The sequence below is a fragment of the Solanum dulcamara genome, chromosome 2 (assembly GCF_947179165.1).
Source record: "Solanum dulcamara chromosome 2, daSolDulc1.2, whole genome shotgun sequence".
Lineage (NCBI taxonomy): Eukaryota > Viridiplantae > Streptophyta > Magnoliopsida > Solanales > Solanaceae > Solanum > Solanum dulcamara.
Window position 1 is genome coordinate 5512363 of NC_077238.1, and position 22286 is coordinate 5534648.

The 22286-nt window shown below is 34.8% G+C and overlaps 1 protein-coding gene and 1 non-coding gene across 3 annotated transcripts; both read right to left on the minus strand.

Annotated features, from left to right (window-relative positions):
• Positions 1–15016: 15016 nt before the first annotated feature.
• On the minus strand, positions 15017–15090 carry TRNAN-GUU (transfer RNA asparagine (anticodon GUU)). Its single transcript has one exon. It is a non-coding gene; the product is annotated as a tRNA-Asn (tRNA).
• A 596-nt stretch (positions 15091–15686) lies between these two features.
• LOC129880082 (cell division control protein 48 homolog B) lies at positions 15687–22285 on the minus strand. Of its 2 annotated transcripts, none has more exons than XM_055953928.1 (13): positions 22197–22285; positions 21643–21942; positions 21506–21550; positions 21317–21372; positions 20634–20783; positions 20369–20476; positions 19449–19548; positions 19009–19293; positions 18764–18933; positions 17360–17488; positions 16685–16772; positions 16500–16577; positions 15687–16351 (listed from the first exon to the last, which is right to left on the minus strand). In XM_055953928.1, the coding sequence occupies exons 2-13, from the start codon at positions 21790–21792 to the stop codon at positions 15875–15877; spliced, it is 1836 nt and encodes a 611-aa protein (XP_055809903.1). In that variant the 5' UTR covers positions 21793–21942; positions 22197–22285; the 3' UTR covers positions 15687–15874. The 2 variants fall into 2 exon arrangements, with proteins under 2 accessions (XP_055809903.1, XP_055809904.1); XM_055953929.1 differs by having other exon boundaries at positions 21643–21884; positions 22197–22278.
• Position 22286: the final 1 nt, after the last annotated feature.

Below are 22286 nucleotides of genomic sequence, written 5' to 3' on the forward strand. Positions count from 1 at the left end.
TGAGTGTCCTTCAAAAAGGCAGGGAGATGGAAGTAGTAGAGCTCAGTTTTCTTCTGCAGCTCCACAGAATAGAGGTAATCATAGAGGTGCAGCTTCAAGTGCAGGTGGGGGAACCAACCGTCTGTATGCTATGGGTAGTCGCCAAGACCAAGAGAATGCACCTGATGTTGTTACTGGTATGCTCCGAGTCCTTTCTTTTGATGTGTATGCATTACTTGATCCGGGTGCTACATTATCTTTTGTGACTCCTTACTTGGCTAGTAAATTTGAGATCCTTCCTGAGTGTCTTCTTGAGCCTTTCAGTGTGTCTACTCCTGTTGGTGATTCTATCTTAGCTGAGAGGGTCTATAGAAATTGTACTGCGTCAATCTATCATAGGGATACCATGGCTGACTTAGTTGAGTTGGACATGGTTGATTTTGATGTGATTCTTGGTATGGACTGGCTTTATTCTTGTTATGCTTCGGTTGATTGTAGGACCCGAATTGTCAAGTTTCAATTTCCAAATGAGCCTATCTTAGAGTGGAAGGGGAATTCTGTAGTGCCTAGGGGTAAATTTATTTCCTACCTTAAGGCCAGAAAATTAATCTCTAAGGGATGTATATATCATATAGTTCGAGTCAAAAATATTAATGATCAGACTCCATCTCTTGAGTCAGTTCCCATTGTGAATGAGTTTCCTGAAGTCTTTCCTGAGGATCTACCCGGAATCCCTCCTGATAGAGAGATAAACTTTGGTATTGATGTCCTTCCTGATACACAACCTATCTCCATTCCTCCTTATAGGATGGCTCCTGCTGAGTTGAAAGAGTTGAAAGAACAACTGAAAGACCTCCTAGATAAGGGGTTTATTAGGACAAGTGTCTCACCTTGGGGCGCTCCTGTCCTATTCGTGCGAAAGAAAGATGGGTCCCTTAGAATGTGCATTGATTACCGACAACTAAACAAGGTCACCATTAAAAACAAGTACCCTCTCCCCAGAATAGATGATTTATTTGACCAACTTCAGGGTGCCACATGTTTCTCTAAGATAGACCTCAGATCAGGCTATCACCAGTTGAAAGTGAGAGAATGTGATATCCCGAAGACGGCTTTTCGAACCCGCTATGGTCATTTTGAGTTTCTTGTTATGTCCTTTGGATTGACAAATGCTCCAGCAGCTTTTATGGACCTCATGAACCGAGTATTCAAGCCATACCTAGATACGTTTGTAATTGTCTTCATCGATGATATTTTGGTCTACTCTAGAAGTAAGAGTGAGCATGCTAATCACCTTAGGATTGTCCTTCAAACTCTTAAGGAGAAGGAGTTGTATGCTAAGTTTTCAAAGTGTGAGTTTTGGCTTGAGTCTGTAGCATTCCTAGGTCATATTATATCTGGAGATGGAATCCAAGTTGATACTCAAAAGATTGAGGCAGTTAAGAACTGGCCCTGACCCACCTCTCCAACCGACATAAGGAGTTTCTTAGGTTTGGCTGGTTACTACAGGAGGTTTGTTGAGGGATTTTCATCCATATCCTCACCATTGACTAAGCTGACTCAGAAGAAGGCTAAGTTTCAATGGTCTGATGCTTGTGAGAAAAGTTTTCAAGAGTTGAAAGCTAGATTGACTACTGCTCCAGTACTATCCCTACCCGAAGGAATGGATGGTTTTGTAATCTATTGTGATGCTTCAAGAGTTGGGTTGGGATGTGTATTGATGCAGAAAGGTAAGGTCATTGCCTATGCCTCCAGGCAGCTTAAGACTCATGAGAGGAACTACCCCACTCATGACCTTGAGTTGGCAGCTGTGGTATTTGCTCTTAAGATTTGGCGTCACTATCTTTATGGTGTACATGTGGATGTGTTCACAGACCATAAGAGCTTACAGTATGTATTCAGCCAAAAGGAGCTGAATTTGAGGCAAAGGAGATGGCTAGAGTTGCTCAAGGATTATGACATGAGCATTCTCTACCACCCAGGTAAAGCAAATGTAGTTTCTGATGCTCTTAGCAGGTTATCTATGGGGAGTACAACTCATATGGAAGAGGAAAAGAAGGAGTTGGCAAAGGAAGTGCATAGACTTGCGCGTTTGGGAGTTCAACTTATTGACTCTAGTGAGGGTGGTACAATAGTACGAAATGGAGCCGAATCATCTCTAGTTGCAGAGGTGAAAGAAAAGCAAGATCAGGACCCTATTCTTCTTCAACTGAAGGATGAGGTTCACAAGCAGAAGGTAATGGCTTTTACCAAAGGGGGAGATGGAGTGTTGAGATATCAAGAAAGATTATGTGTTCCAAGTGTTGATGGTATTAGGGAGAGAATCATGAAAGAAGCCCATAATTCTAAGTATTCCATCCATCCAGGTTCAACAAAGATGTATCATGACTTGAGAGAAGTATACTGGTGGAGTGGAATGAAGAGAGATATAGCAGAGTTTGTGTCCAAGTGCCCAAATTGCCAACAAGTTAAAGTTGAGCACCAAAGGCCTTGTGGAGTGGCTCAGAATATAGAGATACCGGAATGGAAGTGGGAAATGATCAATATGGACTTCATTACCGGTTTACCACGAACCCGCAAACAACATGACTCTATTTGGGTGATTGTGGATAGGATGACCAAATCGGCCCATTTCTTGCCGGTTAAGACTACGAACACTGCAGAGGATTATGCCAAACTGTATCTTAGAGAGATTGTTAGACTGCATGGAGTTCCTTTGTCTATCATCTCTGATAGGGGAGCTCAATTTACTGCTCAGTTTTGGAAGTCATTTCAGAAGGGCTTGGGTTCAAGAGTGAACCTTAGTACTGCTTTTCATCCGCAAACAGATGGCCAGGCAGAGCGTACGATACAGACTTTGGAGGATATGTTAAGAGCCTGTGTCATTGACTTCAAAGGTAATTGGGATGATCATTTACCTCTTATTGAGTTTGCATACAATAATAGTTTCCATTCGAGTATTCAAATGGCTCCTTATGAAGCTCTGTATGGGAGGAGATGTAGATCACCAATTGGTTGGTTTGAAGTTGGTGAAGCTGAGTTGATTGGACCAGACTTGGTTCACCAAGCTATGGAGAAGGTGAAAACCATACAAGAGAGGTTGAGGACTGCTCAAAGTCGCCAAAAATCCTACACTGATGTTAGAAGAAGAGATTTGGAGTTCGAAGTGTACGATTGGGTATACTTGAAAGTTTCACCCATGAAGGGTGTGATGAGATTTGGAAAGAAAGGGAAGCTTAGTCCCCGCTACATTGGTCCTTATCAGATTATGAAGAGGGTAGGTAACGTAGCCTATGAATTGGAGTTGCCCCCAGAATTAGCTGCTATTCATCCCGTGTTTCACATCTCTATGCTTAAGAAGTGTTTGGGAGATCCTTCACTTGTTGTCCCAGCTGAGAGCATTGGGGTGCAAGAGAGTTTGAGTTATGAAGAGGTTCCAGTTCAAATTCTTGATCGTCAAGTTCGTAAATTAAGAACTAAGGAAGTGGCATCTGTCAAAGTCCTATGGCGAAATCAATTTGTTGAAGAGGCTACATGGGAAGCTGAAGAGGATATGAAGGCTAACTATCCTCATCTATTTGTGCCTTCTGATAACGATATTCAAGGTAATATTCCTTATTTCTACCTTTGAATCGATGTTTATTCTTGAGTTTGAGTCATTGACCATTTGAGTATCAGAGTTTTTGAGAAATTGATGTATTGATGATATTCATTCTTTATGTCTCCTATTTTCATCTTCATTCGAGGACGAATGATCCCAAGGGGGAGATATTGTAACAACCCCTAAAATATTGTATGTCGGTATTTCAATTCTCGATGAAAATAATACAGCCTTTGTATTTTGGGCATAACTCTTCATAGGTTGGTCCAAATTAGGTGATTCAAATTTCTGGGTAATCACAACATCCTTACCTACAACTTTCATGAAGAACATAACTTCAAATTCGGAGTATAAGTAGGTCAAATAAATTAATCTTTGCAAGATATAGTGCTGTGACGGAATTGAGTGTTGATAGAAGAAAATTCATATCTCACTGTAGGTTGCTCCAAATTGGTTGATTCTTGAACGATATGAAACTAGACTTCCATATCTACAATTCTTATGAAGACACCAAATTCTAATAAGGAATTTATCTTATTCAAACGCAGCTTCGAAAACGAGTATTCTGTTAAAAAGAACTCATCTTACCTACCATGGAAACATCTAGATGCATTTGACATCATGCATGACATAAATTGTCCTCCATTTAACATCATCCATGACATCAATATATTCCATTAAATTTTCAGATTTTTCTTTATAATTATTTTATTTATTGTTAGGTCCCTCTTTCCCACCTATAAATACCCACCTTATTTCCTCATTTTATTCATCAAGCTTTCTTAAGCATTTCTTCTCTCTATATACTTCTTCTCAAATATAGTTTTAGTTTTAGTAGTATAAAAATACTACTCCGGTGATTCTTATACTCCGGGTAGTACACAAAACGCTCCGACGAGAAGAAAAGGCTAGGGGTCCAAGAGTGTTCCAATTCGGAGTAAACCTTCGGATTTAAGGTATGTAAGGCTTTCATAGCATTGGATTGAGTTCGTCCATGCGCCCAATATTTAAATTTATTATAATTGAGTTATAGTTGAGTTTTATTCAAATCTTGAATTCTAGATGAATTAATTCTTCTTCTATTGAGTTTGATATATTTATGCATTAATATTATTATTATTGTTATCTCTCATATTATTGGAATTATTGTTCATGGCTACTTTCCCATTAATTCTAATTGATTTGATGTTCATGAATATTTTTATATATGTTTTGAGTAAAGATGTTGGCTTTTTATTATTTTTATTGATAAAAAGAGAGTTATATGAATTAATACTATATATGTATTTTATTGAGTTTTGAAAGAGTAAAAGAGTTGAATTTGAATGAATTTGAGAAAAATGATATTTTGAGCAAGATGTTTTGATGAGATGTAAATGATGTTTTTGGAAGTATAATGATTGATGAACATGAAATGAGATGAGTTTGATGATTTAAATTAAAGTCCAATGAGACTAGATGATGAGTTTAATATGAGCACATATTTTGGGAGTAGTATTGAGCACCGAGTTGGGTAAGAGTTTAATTGACTCAAACCCCAGAACTACGTAGCCAGCGTAGGATGGAGGCTATGCCTCTTAAGTCCCAAAAAGAGGACTTTGATGAATGGATCCAAGATGGTGATGTCCTTTACCCTGGCAAGGTATTGGATGGATGTGGCAACGACATCGCTTCGTTGTATCATCGCTAGCTCATAAGTGATGGTTGTCGGTTAGAGAAACTCCCAACTGAGTAAGCATTGCTTATTACTATTATTTTTATTATTTTTTAAACTTGCATTACATATTCATGTTGAGATGATGTTGAGTTCTGAGCTGAGTTTTCTTGAGAGGAGTTTCTTGATATCTGTCCTTACCTTCCTGCCATTTTACATACTCGTACATTCCACGTACTGACGTCATTCGACCTGCATCGTTTTATGATGCAGATACAGGTGTTAGAGATCCTCAACAGGCGCATCGTTGAAGATCATTTCTTTTCAGCTATTTGGTGAGTCCTTCTTGTATTCGAAGAAACTTCTTATCCTTTTATTATTGTTGAGTGTGATGTTTCTTTTGAGGTAGCCATGGATATGTCATTGGCACCATCTAAGAGTATTAGAGGCTTCATAGACAGAGTCTGATGATGTAATCGGAGTAGTTCTCCTTAGAAACTACTTCTTATAAGAATTATCTATTTTTCCTTTGATTATGACAAGCCCACATTAGTATTCTTAAGTCTTCCGCTGATGAATAAATAAGAAATGAGACCAAGTGGTTCTCTCGGAAGCCAGAAATGGTTTCTGAGTGCCGGCCACTCCTAGGGTACCCTCTCGGGGCGTGACAGTCTATTATGAAGAAACATATTCACATGTTATGGATGGAATAACTTTTCGATATGTCATCAGTTTAGATGTACATAAAAATCTTGAAATACATCTAATGGATGTAGTTATAGCTTACCTTTATGGTTCACTTGATAATGACATTTACATGAAAATCCCAAAAGGATTAAAATTGCCTGGAAGCATGTAAAAAGTCTCGGGAGATGTACTCAATGAAATTACAAAGATCATTATATGGTCTAAAATAATTAGGGTGTATGTGGTAAAATTGCCTTATTAAGTACTTAATAAATGAAGGCTATATAAATGATGACATTTTTTGTGTTTTTATTAAGAAAATGAAATCAGAGTTTGTTATACTCGTCATTTATGTTGATGACATAAATCTCATTAGAACCCCTAAAGAGGTCCAAAAGGCGATTGAATATCTAAAGAAAGAATTTGAGATGAAAGACCTTGAAAAGACAAAACTTTTTCTAGATCTGCAAATTGAACATTTAGTAGACAGAGTTTTTGTCCACCAATCTGCTTATACTGAGAAAATCTTAAAATAATTTTACATGGACAAAGCACATTCATTAAGTACTCCAATGGTTGTTTGATCACTTGAAGTGGAAAAAGATCTATTTCAACCTACAGAAGAGGATGAAGAACTTCTTGGTCCTAAAGTATCATATCTCAGTGCTATTGGCACTTATGTACCTTGCTAACGCAACCAGACCTGATATAACATTTTATGTTAATTTGCTGGCAAGGTATAGTTCATCCCCAATGCGAAGGCATTGGAACGGTATCAAACATATTTTGCGATACCTAAAGGGTACCATTGATATGGATTTATTTTATACTAACAAAGGTTGTGCAGACCTTATTAGTTATGCAGATGCAGGTTATTTATCAGACCCACATAAAGCTCGGTCTCAAAAAAGCTATCTATTTACACATGGAGGAACGGCTATATCATGGCGATCTACAAAGCAGTCTATTGTTGCTACTTCTTCAAATCATGCTGAAATAATAGCAATTCATGAAGCAAGTAGAGAATGTGTGTAGTTGAGATCAATGATACAGTTTATCAAAGAAAGATGCGGCCTGAAAAATGATGTCAAAGTACCACAGTTATATTCGAAGACAATGCTGCGTGTATAGCTCAATTGAAAGGTGGCTTCATAAAAGGAGACAGAACGAAACATATTTCACCAAAATTATTCTTCACACATGATCTTCAGAAGAATGGTGATATTGATGTACAACAAATTCGTTCAAGTGATAATCTTGTAGATTTATTCACAAAGGTTTTACCAACATCAACTTTTGAGAAGCTAAGATATAAGATTGAAATGTGTCGTCTTCAAAATATCAAATGAAGTTTTTATAAGGGGGAGTAAAATACGCGTCGTACTCTTTTTTCCTTAACCATGGTTTTGTCCCACTGGATTTTCCTGGTAAGGTTTTTAATGAGGCGGCACTCAAGGCGTATTATCATATGTGTGTACTCTTTTTCCTTCACTAGGCTTTTTCACACTGGATTTTTTCTAGTAAGATTTTAACGAAGCACAATATTTATAGATGTTTCCGATAACTATGTATACTATTTCTTATAAAGTTTTTTGAGTCATATTTCACGTGGACATTCAAGGGGGAGTGTTAGAGAATTAATGGTTGTCCACTTTATACTAGTGGATGCTTTTTGTGTGGGGCCCACTTAAAGTGGGCAAGATGCCCACTATATTTTTTCTCTCCCTCTGGCTATAAATTGTCAGATTTTGATAATAAAATGGGAGATACACAGAACTATTTTCTTTCTCTTATGATTTCTATCTCTTATTAAATTGTGACGTTAGTTCATAACAATTTTATCTTTTTAATAACAAGCGGATTTTATCTATCAACATAGTGAAGCATTACATATCTATAGTCAGTCAACACAACTGATTATTAATGGTTATTCCCGAAAAGTCTTTTTTAGTATTTTTTTCAAAAGAGTTATTTTTTTTTATAACTAACGGATTTTATTAATCACAAAGTGAAAGCATTACATATCTACAGTCGGTCAACACAACTGACTGTTAATTGTTATTTCCAAAAAGTATTTTCTAGTATTTTTTTCAAAAGAGTTATTCTCTTCTTCTTTTTTGATAACTAATAGATGTTATTAATCACCAAGTGAAGCATGGTTATTCCCGAATTATTATTTTTTAGTATTTTTCCAAAAGAGTAATTTTTTTTTTTGATAACTAATGAATTTTATTAAAAGTGAAGCATTACATATCTATAATTGGTCAACACAATTGACTATTAATGGTTTTCCCAAAAAGTCTCTTTTAGTATTTTTTTCAAAAGAGTATTTTTTTTTATAACTAATAAATTTTATTAATCACTAAGTGAAGCATTACATATCTACAGCCGCTCAACACTACTGACTATTAATGGTTATTCAAGAAAAGTCTCTTTTAGTATTTTTCCAAAAGAGTAAAAAAATTTTTGATAACTAATGAATTTTATTAATCACCAATCTATAGTCGGTCAACACAACTGACTGTCAATGTTTATTCCTCAAAAATCTGTTTTAGTATTTTTTTCCAAAAGAATACTTTTATTTTGATATTTTTGATTACTAACGGATTTCATTAATCATCAAGTGAAGCATTATATATCTATAGCAAGTCAACATAACTGACTATTAATGATTATTTCCCAAATAATTAAATTTATTAATCACCAAAGGAAGCATTACGTATCTATATATATACTCAGTAAACACAACTGACTATTAATTGGTATTCTCGAATAGTTGAATTATTTTATTTTATTTTTTTGATAACTAACGGATTTTATAAATCACCAAGTGAAGCATTACATCTCTATGGTCAGTCAATACAACTGACTATCTTCTAAACTTGAAATAACTATATGGCTAACCAGATAACTAAGGCAAGAGTAAAATTTTCAATTTGCTTAAAAGAAAATTTTAAATCATGATCTTAGAAATTTATAAATTAGCAACAAAAAAAATATCATTATTCATTACCAAAAAAATTGTCCTAAAAGAGATAAGTAACAAAAATTTCACCAAGTATGATAATCAAATACTATCTCTAATGTGCAATATTATGAAAGTGTAAAAAGATATGAGATTTAAACACTAATTTTCAAATAATTTTGAGAAAAAAATAAATATTTTTATGGTCAAACGAGTCCTTAATCTATTTGTAGAAGAGATTTGTATGGAAAACGTATTGCCTCATTTTGCATTAGTAAAATTACTTCAGTTTGCAATGCCCTACATGATCTTAAGCCCACATGCCTATTCAGATAACTGATGCAATAAAAGCTCTTAATGCTATATTTAACGGTGGATATATTTTTATTGTTACAATTAGGGAATGTGTTCGCCTTCGCGCGAGTATTAAATATGTGTTAGAATTGAAAAAAGCATTAATTAATAATATATTTATTAAATTATTCAATCGTATCATTATCTTCGGGGTTAATTGTATTATAAAGATTATTTTGAAATGATGATATACATAATAAAGCTTATCAAATTTAGCATATCTTAATGATGGATAATACATTCATTATGAATAAGTCAGAATATATTCTCTAATAAAGAATTGTTTCATTTCTATTACATTGAATGGGCATTTGATAGTATGTTTTGATGGTCCTGTGTACTTCTTGTTGGGATACTAATGACATTAAAATTAAAAATTAGTTTCTCCATATTTAGCTTTACATATATATATATATATATATATATATATATATATATATATATATATATATATAAAGTTAAAAATTATGAAAATTAATTGGATGTGAAAAAATATTTGAATGCACATTATATCTAACAAAGAAGATATATTATATTGATAGGTAAAAAGTTGAGTAATTGAATGTAAATGCATTTTGAGATATCAAAAATAAAATAAATAACTAAATGAAGAAAAAGATGGTCACACACGCGCGCGCGCACGCGCACACACACACAGATATATATATATATATATATATATATATATATATATATATATATATATATATATATATATATATACATACGCACACATTATATTTAATATAGCCTATCGTATTATAGTGGGAGGTAAAAAGTTGAGTAATTGAATGTAAAGACTTTTTGAGATATTAAAAAATAAAATAAATAATTAAATGAAGAAAAATCTTTTTATCTCCCAATTTTTAGCACATTATTACTGCACATTAATAAAATTGATTAAGAATAATGAAGGTGGAAGGTGGAGGAATACATGAATGTATATTAAGATATCTAATAAAGAAATGTCATTATAGTGGGAGGTGAAAAGTTGATGAATTGATAAGTAATTTTTGAGCTATTAAAAATAAAATAAATAGATAAATGAAGAAAAAATGGTCAAAAAAGGATAAAAGGGATAAATAATTTTCTAAGCCATAGAGAGGTGCCACGACACCTTTTTTACATCTAGCTTTATATATATACAAATTAAAGATTATGAAGATTGGAGGTGAAAGAATATCTAAATGCACATGCATTATATCCAATAAAGAAGATATATTATAGTGGGAGGTTAAAAGTTGAGTAATTGAATATAAAGACTTTTTGAGATATTAAAAATAATATAAATAATTAAATGGAGGGAAAAAAAGGGTAAAAAAAAAAGGAAAAAAAAATATGAATGGAGGTCATACAGAGGTGTCTCATCACCTTGTCTATATTCCTCCTTTATAATATGATAGACTATATCATATGTTTTTAGGGGCAACAATATCCAATAGCTATGAAAAATGTACCATAGGTACTATACCTTTCGATCGTTGCAAAATTTTAAAATATTAATTAGAATTTGGCAAACAGATATACACATAAACAAAACCATGCATCTTTCCATATTCATTCACATAATAATAAGATGAAGAAGAGCAAAGTTAATTGAGTAAAATTTGCTAATTGAGCTTTCTAATATGTTGGTTTGTAGAGTTTCATAAATTATTTTTTGCTGAAATAAAGAAAATTATATATTTGATTAAATATCTTTGTTCAAAATGAAGTAATAAAATAAAAAAGAATAGAATAATATTAATCGAAATCAAAACAATACATTAATGAATCTCAAAATATTTGAAAATCATTCAAACTTTTATACTAATATGATCATCTCTCTTGATGAATCTTCCAAAATAATCAAACTTCCTTCTTCTTCATTTTGATGGACTTGTACCAAATAAATGTGAACATCTCTCAATGATAAATCTTTGAAAAATATATCTATGATCTTCATCAAAGTGAAGGCCATATCGTGACATTATCTTTTCTATGTCTTCTCTTTTGATTATTAAGAACATGATTGATAAAAAAAAGATGAAGAAAACAAATTTAAAAAGGAGAACAAAACTATACTACTAAAAAAAATGAGAAAATGGAAATGAACATTCAACATCTCCATAAATGATTGTTATTTATAAATTGGGTAATTCATAAGAATAGTGTTAGAAAGGAGTTGAAGAGACATATTATTTAAGTAGAAAATGTAAATAGATGGAGGTTTTTTGTAACTTATTAAATATAATTAAAATAGTAAATTTGATTAGATTTTTTTAATTAATAAACAAATTGTTTAATGAAAAGAATGAAGGGGAAAAGCCAAAAAGGGGGGGGGGGGGGGGAAGGTAAATAGGATTGGAGACAATAGAGAGTGACACATCATCTTGTCTTCATTCTCCTTTATATATATATATATATATATATATATAAGTTAAATGTCACGACCTAACCCCGTGGGCCATGACTAGTGTCCGAATTGGACACTCGTATACACACCTATTATCTATAGTCAATCGGCAATTAAACATGATATATGATTTATACGGGCAGCACATCGTCTCAAACTGTCACTTATATATATACCAAAATTACCTATCTCGTGAGGAGTCTTAATTGTCAAAAATACGATAACATAATACGTAAACCGATAAGGCTTCCACTTCGAATGTAAACGTCCAAAAACATAAGCCATACTAGTACACCGGATAACATCTATACACAACCCACTCATGTGTCTACAGACCTCTAAGAAGATTAACAATAGCATATGACGGGACAGGGCCCCACCGTACTCCTAAATACACAAATATATACATTATAAGGATTAGTACCAAAAGTTCAGGCTCCGAGACAATGGAGCACTTCAAACCCGTTGAGTAAAATCCTAAGCTGGCGGCTCTCCAAAATGAGTATCTGTACCTATGGGCATAAAATGCAGCCCCCCGAAGAAAGAGGGTCAGTACGACCCATGTACTGAGTATATAAGCATGAAATACAGTAAGAAAAATCATAGCTAAAGTAGAGGTTTCACGAGACAAGTATGATACTCAAGAAATCACTGTACATGTACCTTATAAAATAAAGTCAGGCATGCTTATATCATATATCATATCCGGCCCTTTAGGGACTCGGTGAATCTGTCGTATACATACATATCATATTCAGCCCATCATGGGCTTGGCACCATCATCATGTCATCATGTCCTCATATCATATCATCATATACATATATACCGTACCCGGCCCTCTATTGAGGGACTCGGTGAATTATGCAGTAAAACTGTGCACGAATACATACCCGGCCCGAGACTCGGTGAAAGATACATTAAGGCCTACATGAGTAGAGTAGTGAGTAACCATATGCATTTAAATCATCATTTGAGACTCAATAGAATAATTCAAATGAACAATCATTTGAAAATCAAGACAATATTCATTTCAAGTAACCTCCGATTGACATTATAAATTATTCCAAATATGAATTGTACAGAAGTATTATTTATACTAAAATACGACTTATACCAACTTGGATGGCTGGAATCATACATATGAGTCAATAAATAACGATATAAATTCTGAAAATTAAAAACATTCGCCATCCTAGTATATCTAAGAATAAGAGCTTCATTGAAATTTTATACATTCGTCGTCCATTTATTTCATAAGATCATGCCAAAAGAAAGAAAGGTTAGCTTTACATACCTTTAGCGTTTATACGAATATGTTGTCCAATATTTTCTCAACCTATATTAAAACGTTAAGCACTATGGTTAAGCCATGGACATGAATAAAACGTACTCTACCGTTACTAGGTTATTTCTAAAAAAAATTGGACAGCACCTCCCCTATACCGCTCACTTTTCCCACTTTCAAATCAGTCATATAATCATCAAGTAATATCAACAATCCAAAATATTGGCATAAAATAAAATTTATTATTGACAATAAGCCTAGAATGTTGACACCCGAATTATGTTACCCAAAACAGTAAGTTTGGAAAACTGGACTTAATGACCTTCATGAAACTTTTAGAGCTATGTCTTAAGTTTTTAACCCAAAAGAAATCAATGCAACACTCATTTTTTACAAAAAGATATCATCAAAACACTAACAGCTATACATGAGGGATTTTTCAATCCAGAATCTGAACAGAATTTTTCTCATGATTCATTCTCTTTTTTCGACATAATAACAGCAGATATAGACTACAACATAAACATAAGAGTTGTACGTAAGTGTATTAGCTTTCCAAAACATGTTTAATATCTAAAATCAAAGGTGTACACAATGATATATTCCAGAATTACTACCAGCTACACAATCCCAAAAACGGATTTGAACCCTCACAATCTTCATACACCTTTTTCCTCCAAATTCAAGAACAACAACTCATCAACAACATCAAAGCAATAACAACCATTATTATACATCATCACTAAGCTAATTCCATCCATTTAAGCTACCTAAAACAACCCTTTAACCCATAAATCTCAACAAATCACCAAACTAATTGATAACGCTATTTTCTCCGTTCTAATCCATTAAAACTCTAACTAAACTTGTTAACAATGAAAAAGGGACTTTAATATTACCTCAAGTGTGCAGCAAACAAATTAAATCTTCTCCTTATTGGCTGATATCTAGCTCAAATTGAAGCCAACGCGACGTACAATAATTTTCTCTTCATGAGCTTCGGATTTCGGAACTCGAATTTTGATCGGATTGGGATTTTCTCTCAAGAACCTCCTCTCTCTCTCTCTCTCTCGAAATTTATGGATGTTTTCTTATTTGAGGATGAAGATAGAAACTTAGACAAATCCCTTAAGGATGTGGTTATTGGGCCTGACCCGAGTTAGAATTGGGTTGGGCCGAATCTACTATTCAGCTTGACCCCTCTTTCTTAAAACATGCATATCTCCTTATCCCGATGTCACCTCCAGACCCACGACCTATGGTTGGAAAGATATTTCAATTTTCGATACTTGGTCGGATACATCACGTAACATACGATACATCACTTTACGCGAAGTATCGATCGGATACATCACTTTAAGTGATGTATCGATACATCGAGTGATGTATTCGGAATCGAGACGTGATGTATCGAGACGTCGAGGGATGTATCTGGAACCGAGAGCGATGTACCGGAGCATTTTTGGGATGTATCCGGATTCCACCAAATTTAAGGGATTTAGAAATATGATGTAATTAGCTCTTAACACTAAGGGATTTGTATAATCCAACATTGATTTTATTAGATTATTTGAACTCTTTCATTCGAATCAACAATTCTTAAAGGGTAGTCCGGTGTATTAGAAAAATATTATCTAAAAAAATGTTATATTATTTTTTATCAAAAGAATTAATTATATAATTATTAACTTCATATGACAGCTTTCATGTGCTATTACTTTGATCAGAGAATTTAATTATAACAAATTAAGAAGAAAAAAATACAGAATAAATGACCAAATTATCCTGGGAACAGACATGTTAACATAAGTCTAAACAAGCATGAAACAACGATGAAGTCCATAACGGCTACAAATATAATTTTTTTTTAAAAGATATGATTATACCTTAAAATGATGATATACAAGAATTAGGTGGTTTGCATTGCATATAACAACTTTTGTCAAGTAAACAATATGAATTTGTGATGAAATGGTTGAGATTCCTCTAACCTTAACGGGTTCGAGTTCCTGTGAATAAAAGAAAAAGTCTCGTTGGAAGCTTCACCCCAATTCCAATATGCGGTTACCGGTCAAGTAAAAATATAAAAAGGAATCGCTAGAAGGAGGGGTTGAACCTCCGACCTTGTGGTTAACAGCCACACGCTCTAACCAACTGAGCTATTCCAGCTTATGCCTTTTTTATTAGAAATTATTTTATCAATTCATGTTAAGCATTTTTCTTAACTTTATATGCAATTTGTTTTAATTTGAGTTTTTTCAGTACAACTTTTCAAATATTTCTTAAATACTTACTTGTAATCATAAATATTGTGATCTCGAGCTTTTTAATGTAAAATTTTGTATGTAAATGTTTTTAAATAAGTTTTGAAGGATTGTAGTTTTGAGTTCATAACAACAAACCCAATGTTTCAATTTCGTCCCTTAAATTCCCTAAAACCTTTTTAGTTTTGACCCTATAACATTCAATTGCTATAAAAATCAGGAAAAAAGAAGTTGGAATACATAAAAGATTTGACGGTACAATATAATTCCCTTTTCATACTTATAGTGGATCCATAAAATTAAGCAAATCAAATAACAACATACCCAGTATAGTCCCACAAGTAGGGTTTGAGCTAGATAAGAGTGTACACAAATCTTATCGCTACCTAGGCTAGTAAAAAGACTGTTTCCGATAGACCCTCAACTCAAGGAAAGCAAATGTAAAAGTTGTAAACAAGAATGTTTCAATCACTTTGTTACAGGGGAATATGTAAACAAAATCAATAATTTCAACACCAAATGTGTAAAATACTGTTGATAGGAGTTAGCAGCATTCATTTGTTATAACAAAGGAACATATATCCATAGTACTAGTGAATACATGTTATACACAACCAAAAATGTCTTCAAAATTTTGGTAATTTAATCATGTTGTAACGTGCTGGAATTAACAGTAACGTAGTTGGACGCTACGTACTTGTTAGTTCCCTCGTCGATGTTTCAGTAGGCATCAGAAAGTATCTCACACCAATGTACATTACAACACTAATGACAACAATTGTAACAGGACTAGCCAAAACTAAGAAGTTTTTGGTTTGTTCGTTGTTGGTCTTTTTGGAGGTGGATTCAAATGAATGAGCAGACCTCTCGGATCGATTCTTCGTGAAGGAAGAATAGGAAGCAACCTCTTCTTCGGTAAGTGCTGGCTTCAGCGACTTTTTGACTGTTTGGAAGTGCCGATCACATACAACTGTTGCAGATATGTTCTCTCTCAAAGCAACTATTCCAGCTTCTCTGCATAGCCCTTCAAGCTCGGCTCCAGTAAAGAGCTCTGTGTCTTGTGCAATTTGTCTCAGATTAACATCGTTATTCAATTTCATATCTCGCGTATGAACACAGAGAACCTCAAATCGAGCTTCCAAGTCAGGAGGAGGGACATAAAGAACCTGCAAGCAGAACAAATTGAATAAGATGAGCTAATTTCTGTTGCTGCTAACCACAGTATATGACCATTAACGAGTACAGCGATTGCTTCTTAAGAGTAACATTCATGTTGAGATTATAAGTTACACCAAGCATTCACGAGTTTCTTACAAGATCAAATCTTCCTGGTCGCATCAGTGCAGCATCAATTGCGTGGGGGCGATTTGTGGCAGCCAAAACAAGAATTCCCTAACATAGCAACGATTAGAAAACTCAGGAATCACATTCTATACCTGATCAAAGTGATCCATTATTTGCATTCAGTACTTAAAAACTGCAATAAATTTACTGCTCACCTTAGCCTGCTCTAAACCATCCATTTCAGTTAGGAGGGTGGATAAAAGTCTCTCTCCAATTGTGTTGCTTCCACTTGAACTTCCTCCTCTGCCATTTTAAGGATAAATTGTATCAGAGTTTTGCATAAACAATGATAATTGAGGAAGATATACTTAAAACACAGTAATACTAACAAATAGCTGTGCCCTCTAGGGACATGACCATAGTAAGTCCTGTACCATCTAACATGAAAACGTGACTAAATTGGTTCTAGTTACTCTTCCGGTTAGAGTGGAAGAAGGGGGGATCTAGAACATGGAAAAGGATCCAAAGAATTCGAAAGAATTGAACGAGGGCCCAATGAGAAAAGGGTTGAACTCAAAAGGCGGTTCCAAGAAAAGCACTTTGTATCACTAGGGATTATATATGACAAGGCACAAGTTGCCTAAAAACTTTCTGGAGTCCACAAAGATTTCTGAGAGGATTACTCCTCGTGTTTACAGACCAGAATCAGAATAGAGGGCAACTATCTGTCAGGGCCTAGTCACCAAAATTGTACAATCAACTCTACATTATTCATCTAAACTTGACATTGTACAATCAACATTCAAATGAATAAACACGAGATGGTCCAAAATATTTTAAGCTAAACTCATACTCAAATCACAAGACATTGCTAAGCAAAATAAACTTACCGTTTGGTTGCAACTACATCAGCCTCATCAAAGAATATTATACTTGGTGCTGCAAGGCGAGCTCTCCGGAAAGTATTGCGCAATAAAGCTTCACCCTCACCAACATACATTGAGTACAGCTCTGCACCACTGTCCCATGATTATGAATTTCAAGAAACTGAACTATTAGGATTTGCAAGTTTAGTCGAATCGAATGCATGAGGTAATAATTAGTCAATACATTATATTCTTAGTTACCAAAAACAAGCTTATAAAGATGGTTAATATCATTGTAAATACCAATCTGACACCTTAGGCTCCAAAGGGGCATAAACCCCAGCACACATTCAAGATTTAGGTGGAGCATACTAAATGACCGTCATTTCAAAACTAACTTAACATGATTTTTGTTTTCCAGAAACTGTGAAAAAAGTTGGAATATAACATGTTTTTGGTTTTCCAGAAACTTTCATATAAGTTGGCAAAGGCTGATGGAGACAAGAGTCAATCACTTGATACTAAGCAATGAATGAAACAATTATCAAACAATAATGATAAACTTATTAGACACATTCAAACAAAAATGATTTAATAAGATCAATAGTTGAAAATAGAGAAAACAGAAAGGGTAAAAAGGTATGATAACTGCAAGAACTACAAGTGTACAACAAGCTATTGGATCATTGTCCTGGACAGCTCCCGTGCACGTCGACTATTCCACCGGATACCTACCACTATCACCAATACAGATAATTCTGCCCACCAAGGCTTAAGCTAATGAGAATAAATCACCTAATTGTTTTTTCCTCAGTTTAGTACTTAATCTTCTCTACTTATTGGATGAAATTCCTTTATTTTTTTTCTTTTGTTGCTAATGGTAACATATTATATATATCAGCGCATAGACTGCCAAAATCATATGTACAGAAGTGGTGCAGAAACAAAAACCTATCCTTAAAACTACCGACAGAGTTTTAAAATTTCTGGGGTAGCTTCAGAATTCTCTAAGGGCTCTTACTTACACCAACAGTGAAACAATAAAAGGAAGCTTCTTACTTCTTCTATTTCTGAAATTCAGAATAACCATTATATCCTGTCTCTGTAAGTATACGTCAGTTGGTTGAGTAAAATCTAAATGCAAGATCTTCATTCCTTACAGTGGAGATAACACTAGTCAAATAGGGAGACTGTTCAAAGAGATATTGACCACTACGCCACATCCTTGGATGACTTTTATCAGTGCATGCATATGTTTCATTTTTCTAGTACAATCATTTATATCTAAATACCATTATTATTAATGGAAGTTATCATATATCAATCTTTCTTAGTTCTTTTACAGCAAGAGTTAGCAGGAAACAAAGTGTTAAGCAGCAGAGACAGTTTTATCATGCCAGAGGAAGAAGACCAGAATGGTTATCAGACCTCAAGGAAAAGAATGAAGCTTGGGCAGCATGAGCAGCAGCTTTAGCAAGGGTTGTTTTGGAACACCCTGGTGGTCCATGAAGAAGGATTCCACGGGAAGGTGTTACTCCCAGCCGTTCAAATGCTTCTGAGTGTTTTAAAGGCCATTCAACAGCTTGCTGAAGCTTTTTCTGTTTCAAGAATTTAACACCATAATAGATTTTGTAAATATTCAACCTGACCAAATTGTTCGTTAGAGGTCATACCTTGATGTCTTTCAACCCTCCAATATCTTCCCAAGAAACCTTGGGGATTTCAACAGTAACACCCCTTGTTATACTAGGACCAACCACCGCTCTTGCATGCTTCCAATCTTCCATATTAATGCTGTAAGAGTCACCGTCCAGATTTGATTCAGAGCACTTTCTTACTGCAGACATTGCAGCTTCACGACACAGAGCTTCTAAATCTGCCCCAACATAACCATTACAAGATGCAGCAACGGCTCGAAGGTCAACACTTGCATCCAATTGAAGCTTCTTTGTATAAAGCTGAAAAATTAAAAACAAAAACCAGCATCTTAAGACCAACTTCATATAGATCATACTACAAAAGGGATTGAGCAACCATAGATGTCCACAAAGAGTACCATTCAGGTATCTCCTTAAACTGGTGCATGCTCAAAACTCTATCTTATCCAGCTCACCTTGAGAATATGCAATCGCTCTTCCTCAGTAGGTGTTGTGACTTCAATTTCAGCATCAAAACGTCCAGCCCTTCTTAAAGCTGGATCAATAGCATCCGGTCTGCACATAAAATGTATAGGCGTCAAAGTTAATTGGGGAGGGAAGTGTACGACACCATGACACAGAAGTAAGCATAGAATTTCATGACCGTCAGAAGGATATATTAGGGGCTTGGTGGCTTGCTTACATACAGTAAGCAGGCACTGTCACTTGCTTACGTTCTTGTAGGATTTAATAGTGAAAAATAAATTATTTTTGATCATTATGTAGTGGGGTTCATTTTCTTCAGGCAACTGTTTAGAGAAGACCACATTAAGAAATTGGCCTAGGTCTTTCATCATGACCCCAAGCCTGGGTTTTATTCTGAATAACTTCATCTTCTGTTTCTCCATCTCCAGTGTTCACTTCCTTTACAGCAGATCCTTCGATTGTTTATTGCCACTCATTTCGTTCATGCGCGATTTGATTCTCATTCTCAAAGCTGAATGCATCAACAAAGCTCTCATCAAGGAGCTCAAAGTCCATCATTTTATCATGCAGACCTCCAGATGCCTCTTCGCCAGAATACATTTGTTTTCCATTCTCTAGTCCATTACTTTCTGATATAAGCACTTCTTCAAGTCCATTGTTAACACGATGAGATTGTACTACCTCCAACCCCTTTTCAGCATAAATGTCCTGACTGCAAATATCATGGCCTACAGCTTCCCATGTGAGGGCTTCTAGGGAAGCTTTAATGGATGTTTTTACTTAATACTGAACAACAAAAATTAATCTGTTCAGTTGAGAGCAGGCTTACATGAGAGACACAGGATAAGGCAATCCACCACAACATTAAAATATAATAAAGCAAACAATGCAAATGTTGCAGAACCGTTACCTATTGGTTGATGCTACCACCACAACATGTGATACTGATGTCGATGAGGATTTAATGGAATCCATCAACATAAAGAGCTGAGAGGCTACACGAATTTCTTGCTCCCTTCTGCAATTCAAGCACTCAAATAGCATGTTAGTAAAGAACATTGGAATATATCATCAACTCTCCCTACTAACATCTTCTTCTTTTTTGGGGTGTTGTAAACCATGGTTTAAGCAAGGCCATTTTCATATGGATGTGGATAAAGTGGTGTAACATGTACCTAGAATCCCTACGAGGACAAAGAGCATCTATTTCATCTAAAAAGATGACTGATGGCTTGCCTAATTTTGCATGAGATGATGCTTCTGAAAATGCCTCCCGCAAAATTTTCTCGCTTTCACCAGCATGAGCCCTGTGAACGGAATGGGGACTGCAAATACATTCAAATCCAGAAAGAACAATAAGGCAAAGAGAATCCAAAATAATGCAAGTCTCCTTATATTCAATGACTTCGTTCTTCTCTTAATGTACGTAAAACTGTGGACTCGCCATATCATCAAGGACCATACCAATGCAGAGATTCTTCAATTATTTAAATATCATCAAGAACCGTAATAATCATGAAATGCTCAGTGATTCAGTCGATAGATTTGAACCTAATATACAAATTTCTTTCAAGCATACTTATAAGGAACTTCTACTATTTTTTGTTGTTGTATTAGTATAATACAGGTTCTAAGATGAACTAAACTAGAGAAGCATGGTCAGTAAGAATTTGTATCGCCTACCCCAGCTTGCTTGGGTTGGAGGCATTGTTGCTGTTATCTGCCAGGCATACATAATAAGGAAAAGATAGCAACGAACTAATAAAAATGGACCACTACTTTTATTGTACATAAGCAACAAAATCAAAATACATTTAGAAGTCTAGAGAAAATAAAGTTAAGTGAGAATCATACACACCTTATTACGATCAAATGGGCGCCACATTCTTGAACAACTGCTCGAACTAAGCTTGTCTACAATTGAGAAATATGCCAATTTTGAGATTTAAAGACATGATTTTTGGCTCAAAACCAAAGAAGTCAACTTTAAACTAAAAAAAGAATGATTTTGGCTCAAACCCAGATCAAGAATATACATGTATAGTACCTTGCCAGTTCCAGGAGGTCCATAGAGCAACAACCCACGTGGCCACTACAGAAAAAAATAAGTAAAGCAATGAGAGTTGTTCATAAAAGATGATAATCTGAATATCAAACATACACTATCTGGAAAACTTGTAGTACCTTTAGGCCAAGTTTTCGAGATTCAGCAGAGTAAAGGAGAGGATAGGTGATGAGTTCTCTCAGAACTTGAAGAGCTTCGGCGTTGCCTGCAATAGCTTCCTCTGCCCTCCACTCACCAGCACAGCTGGTGCTCCCCCTGCTACTTTCCATCTCTCACAGTGTACTGGAGAGGGGGCTGGGAGCAATATTTTCCAGCTGTGTGGTTGGTGGGGAGTTTGCAGTTTTGCCTTTTACCCCTTTTTCTGGACTCAAACAAGAACCCCAAAACTCTCAATTTAGGAGCTTCATTCAAAATAGCTCCTAATATATAAAGTGAAAACTGTTAATGCTATAAGTTGACAAAAATTGATGCACATTTAGTTTAGTATATTAGGTTCAGTATAAAAAAATCTCTTTTATTAACCATTATTCAACAAGCACAAAGATTCAAGAAAGTACTCAACATATAATTAGAGGTAACAAATTGAGAGAAGCAAAAAAAGATAATATCTTTTGAACATTCAAGAAAGTACCCAACATAAGAAAGAATGAAAAGAAAAAATAAAAGTTCTAACCCTGTGGAGAAAATCACTCTGTCAGCAATGGCCGCTTTCAGTCCTTCAAGAGTTTTATTTTAGTTTTCTGAAAAGGAGTTTTAGACTGAG

What these genes read in the sequence shown, in the direction of transcription:
- LOC129880082 (XM_055953928.1), bottom strand. Translation starts at nt 21,792, where the DNA reads ATGGAAAGTAGCAGGGGGAGCACCAGCTGTGCTGGTGAGTGGAGGGCA. An exon ending in GTGGTAGCATCAACCAATAG is followed by an intron (nt 19,549 to 20,368) that starts GTAACGGTTCTG and finishes TTTTATGTGCAG; the next exon opens with ACCGGATGCTATTGATCCAG. An exon ending in GAGGGTTGAAAGACATCAAG is followed by an intron (nt 18,934 to 19,008) that starts GTATGACCTCTA and finishes TTCTTGAAACAG; the next exon opens with AAAAAGCTTCAGCAAGCTGT.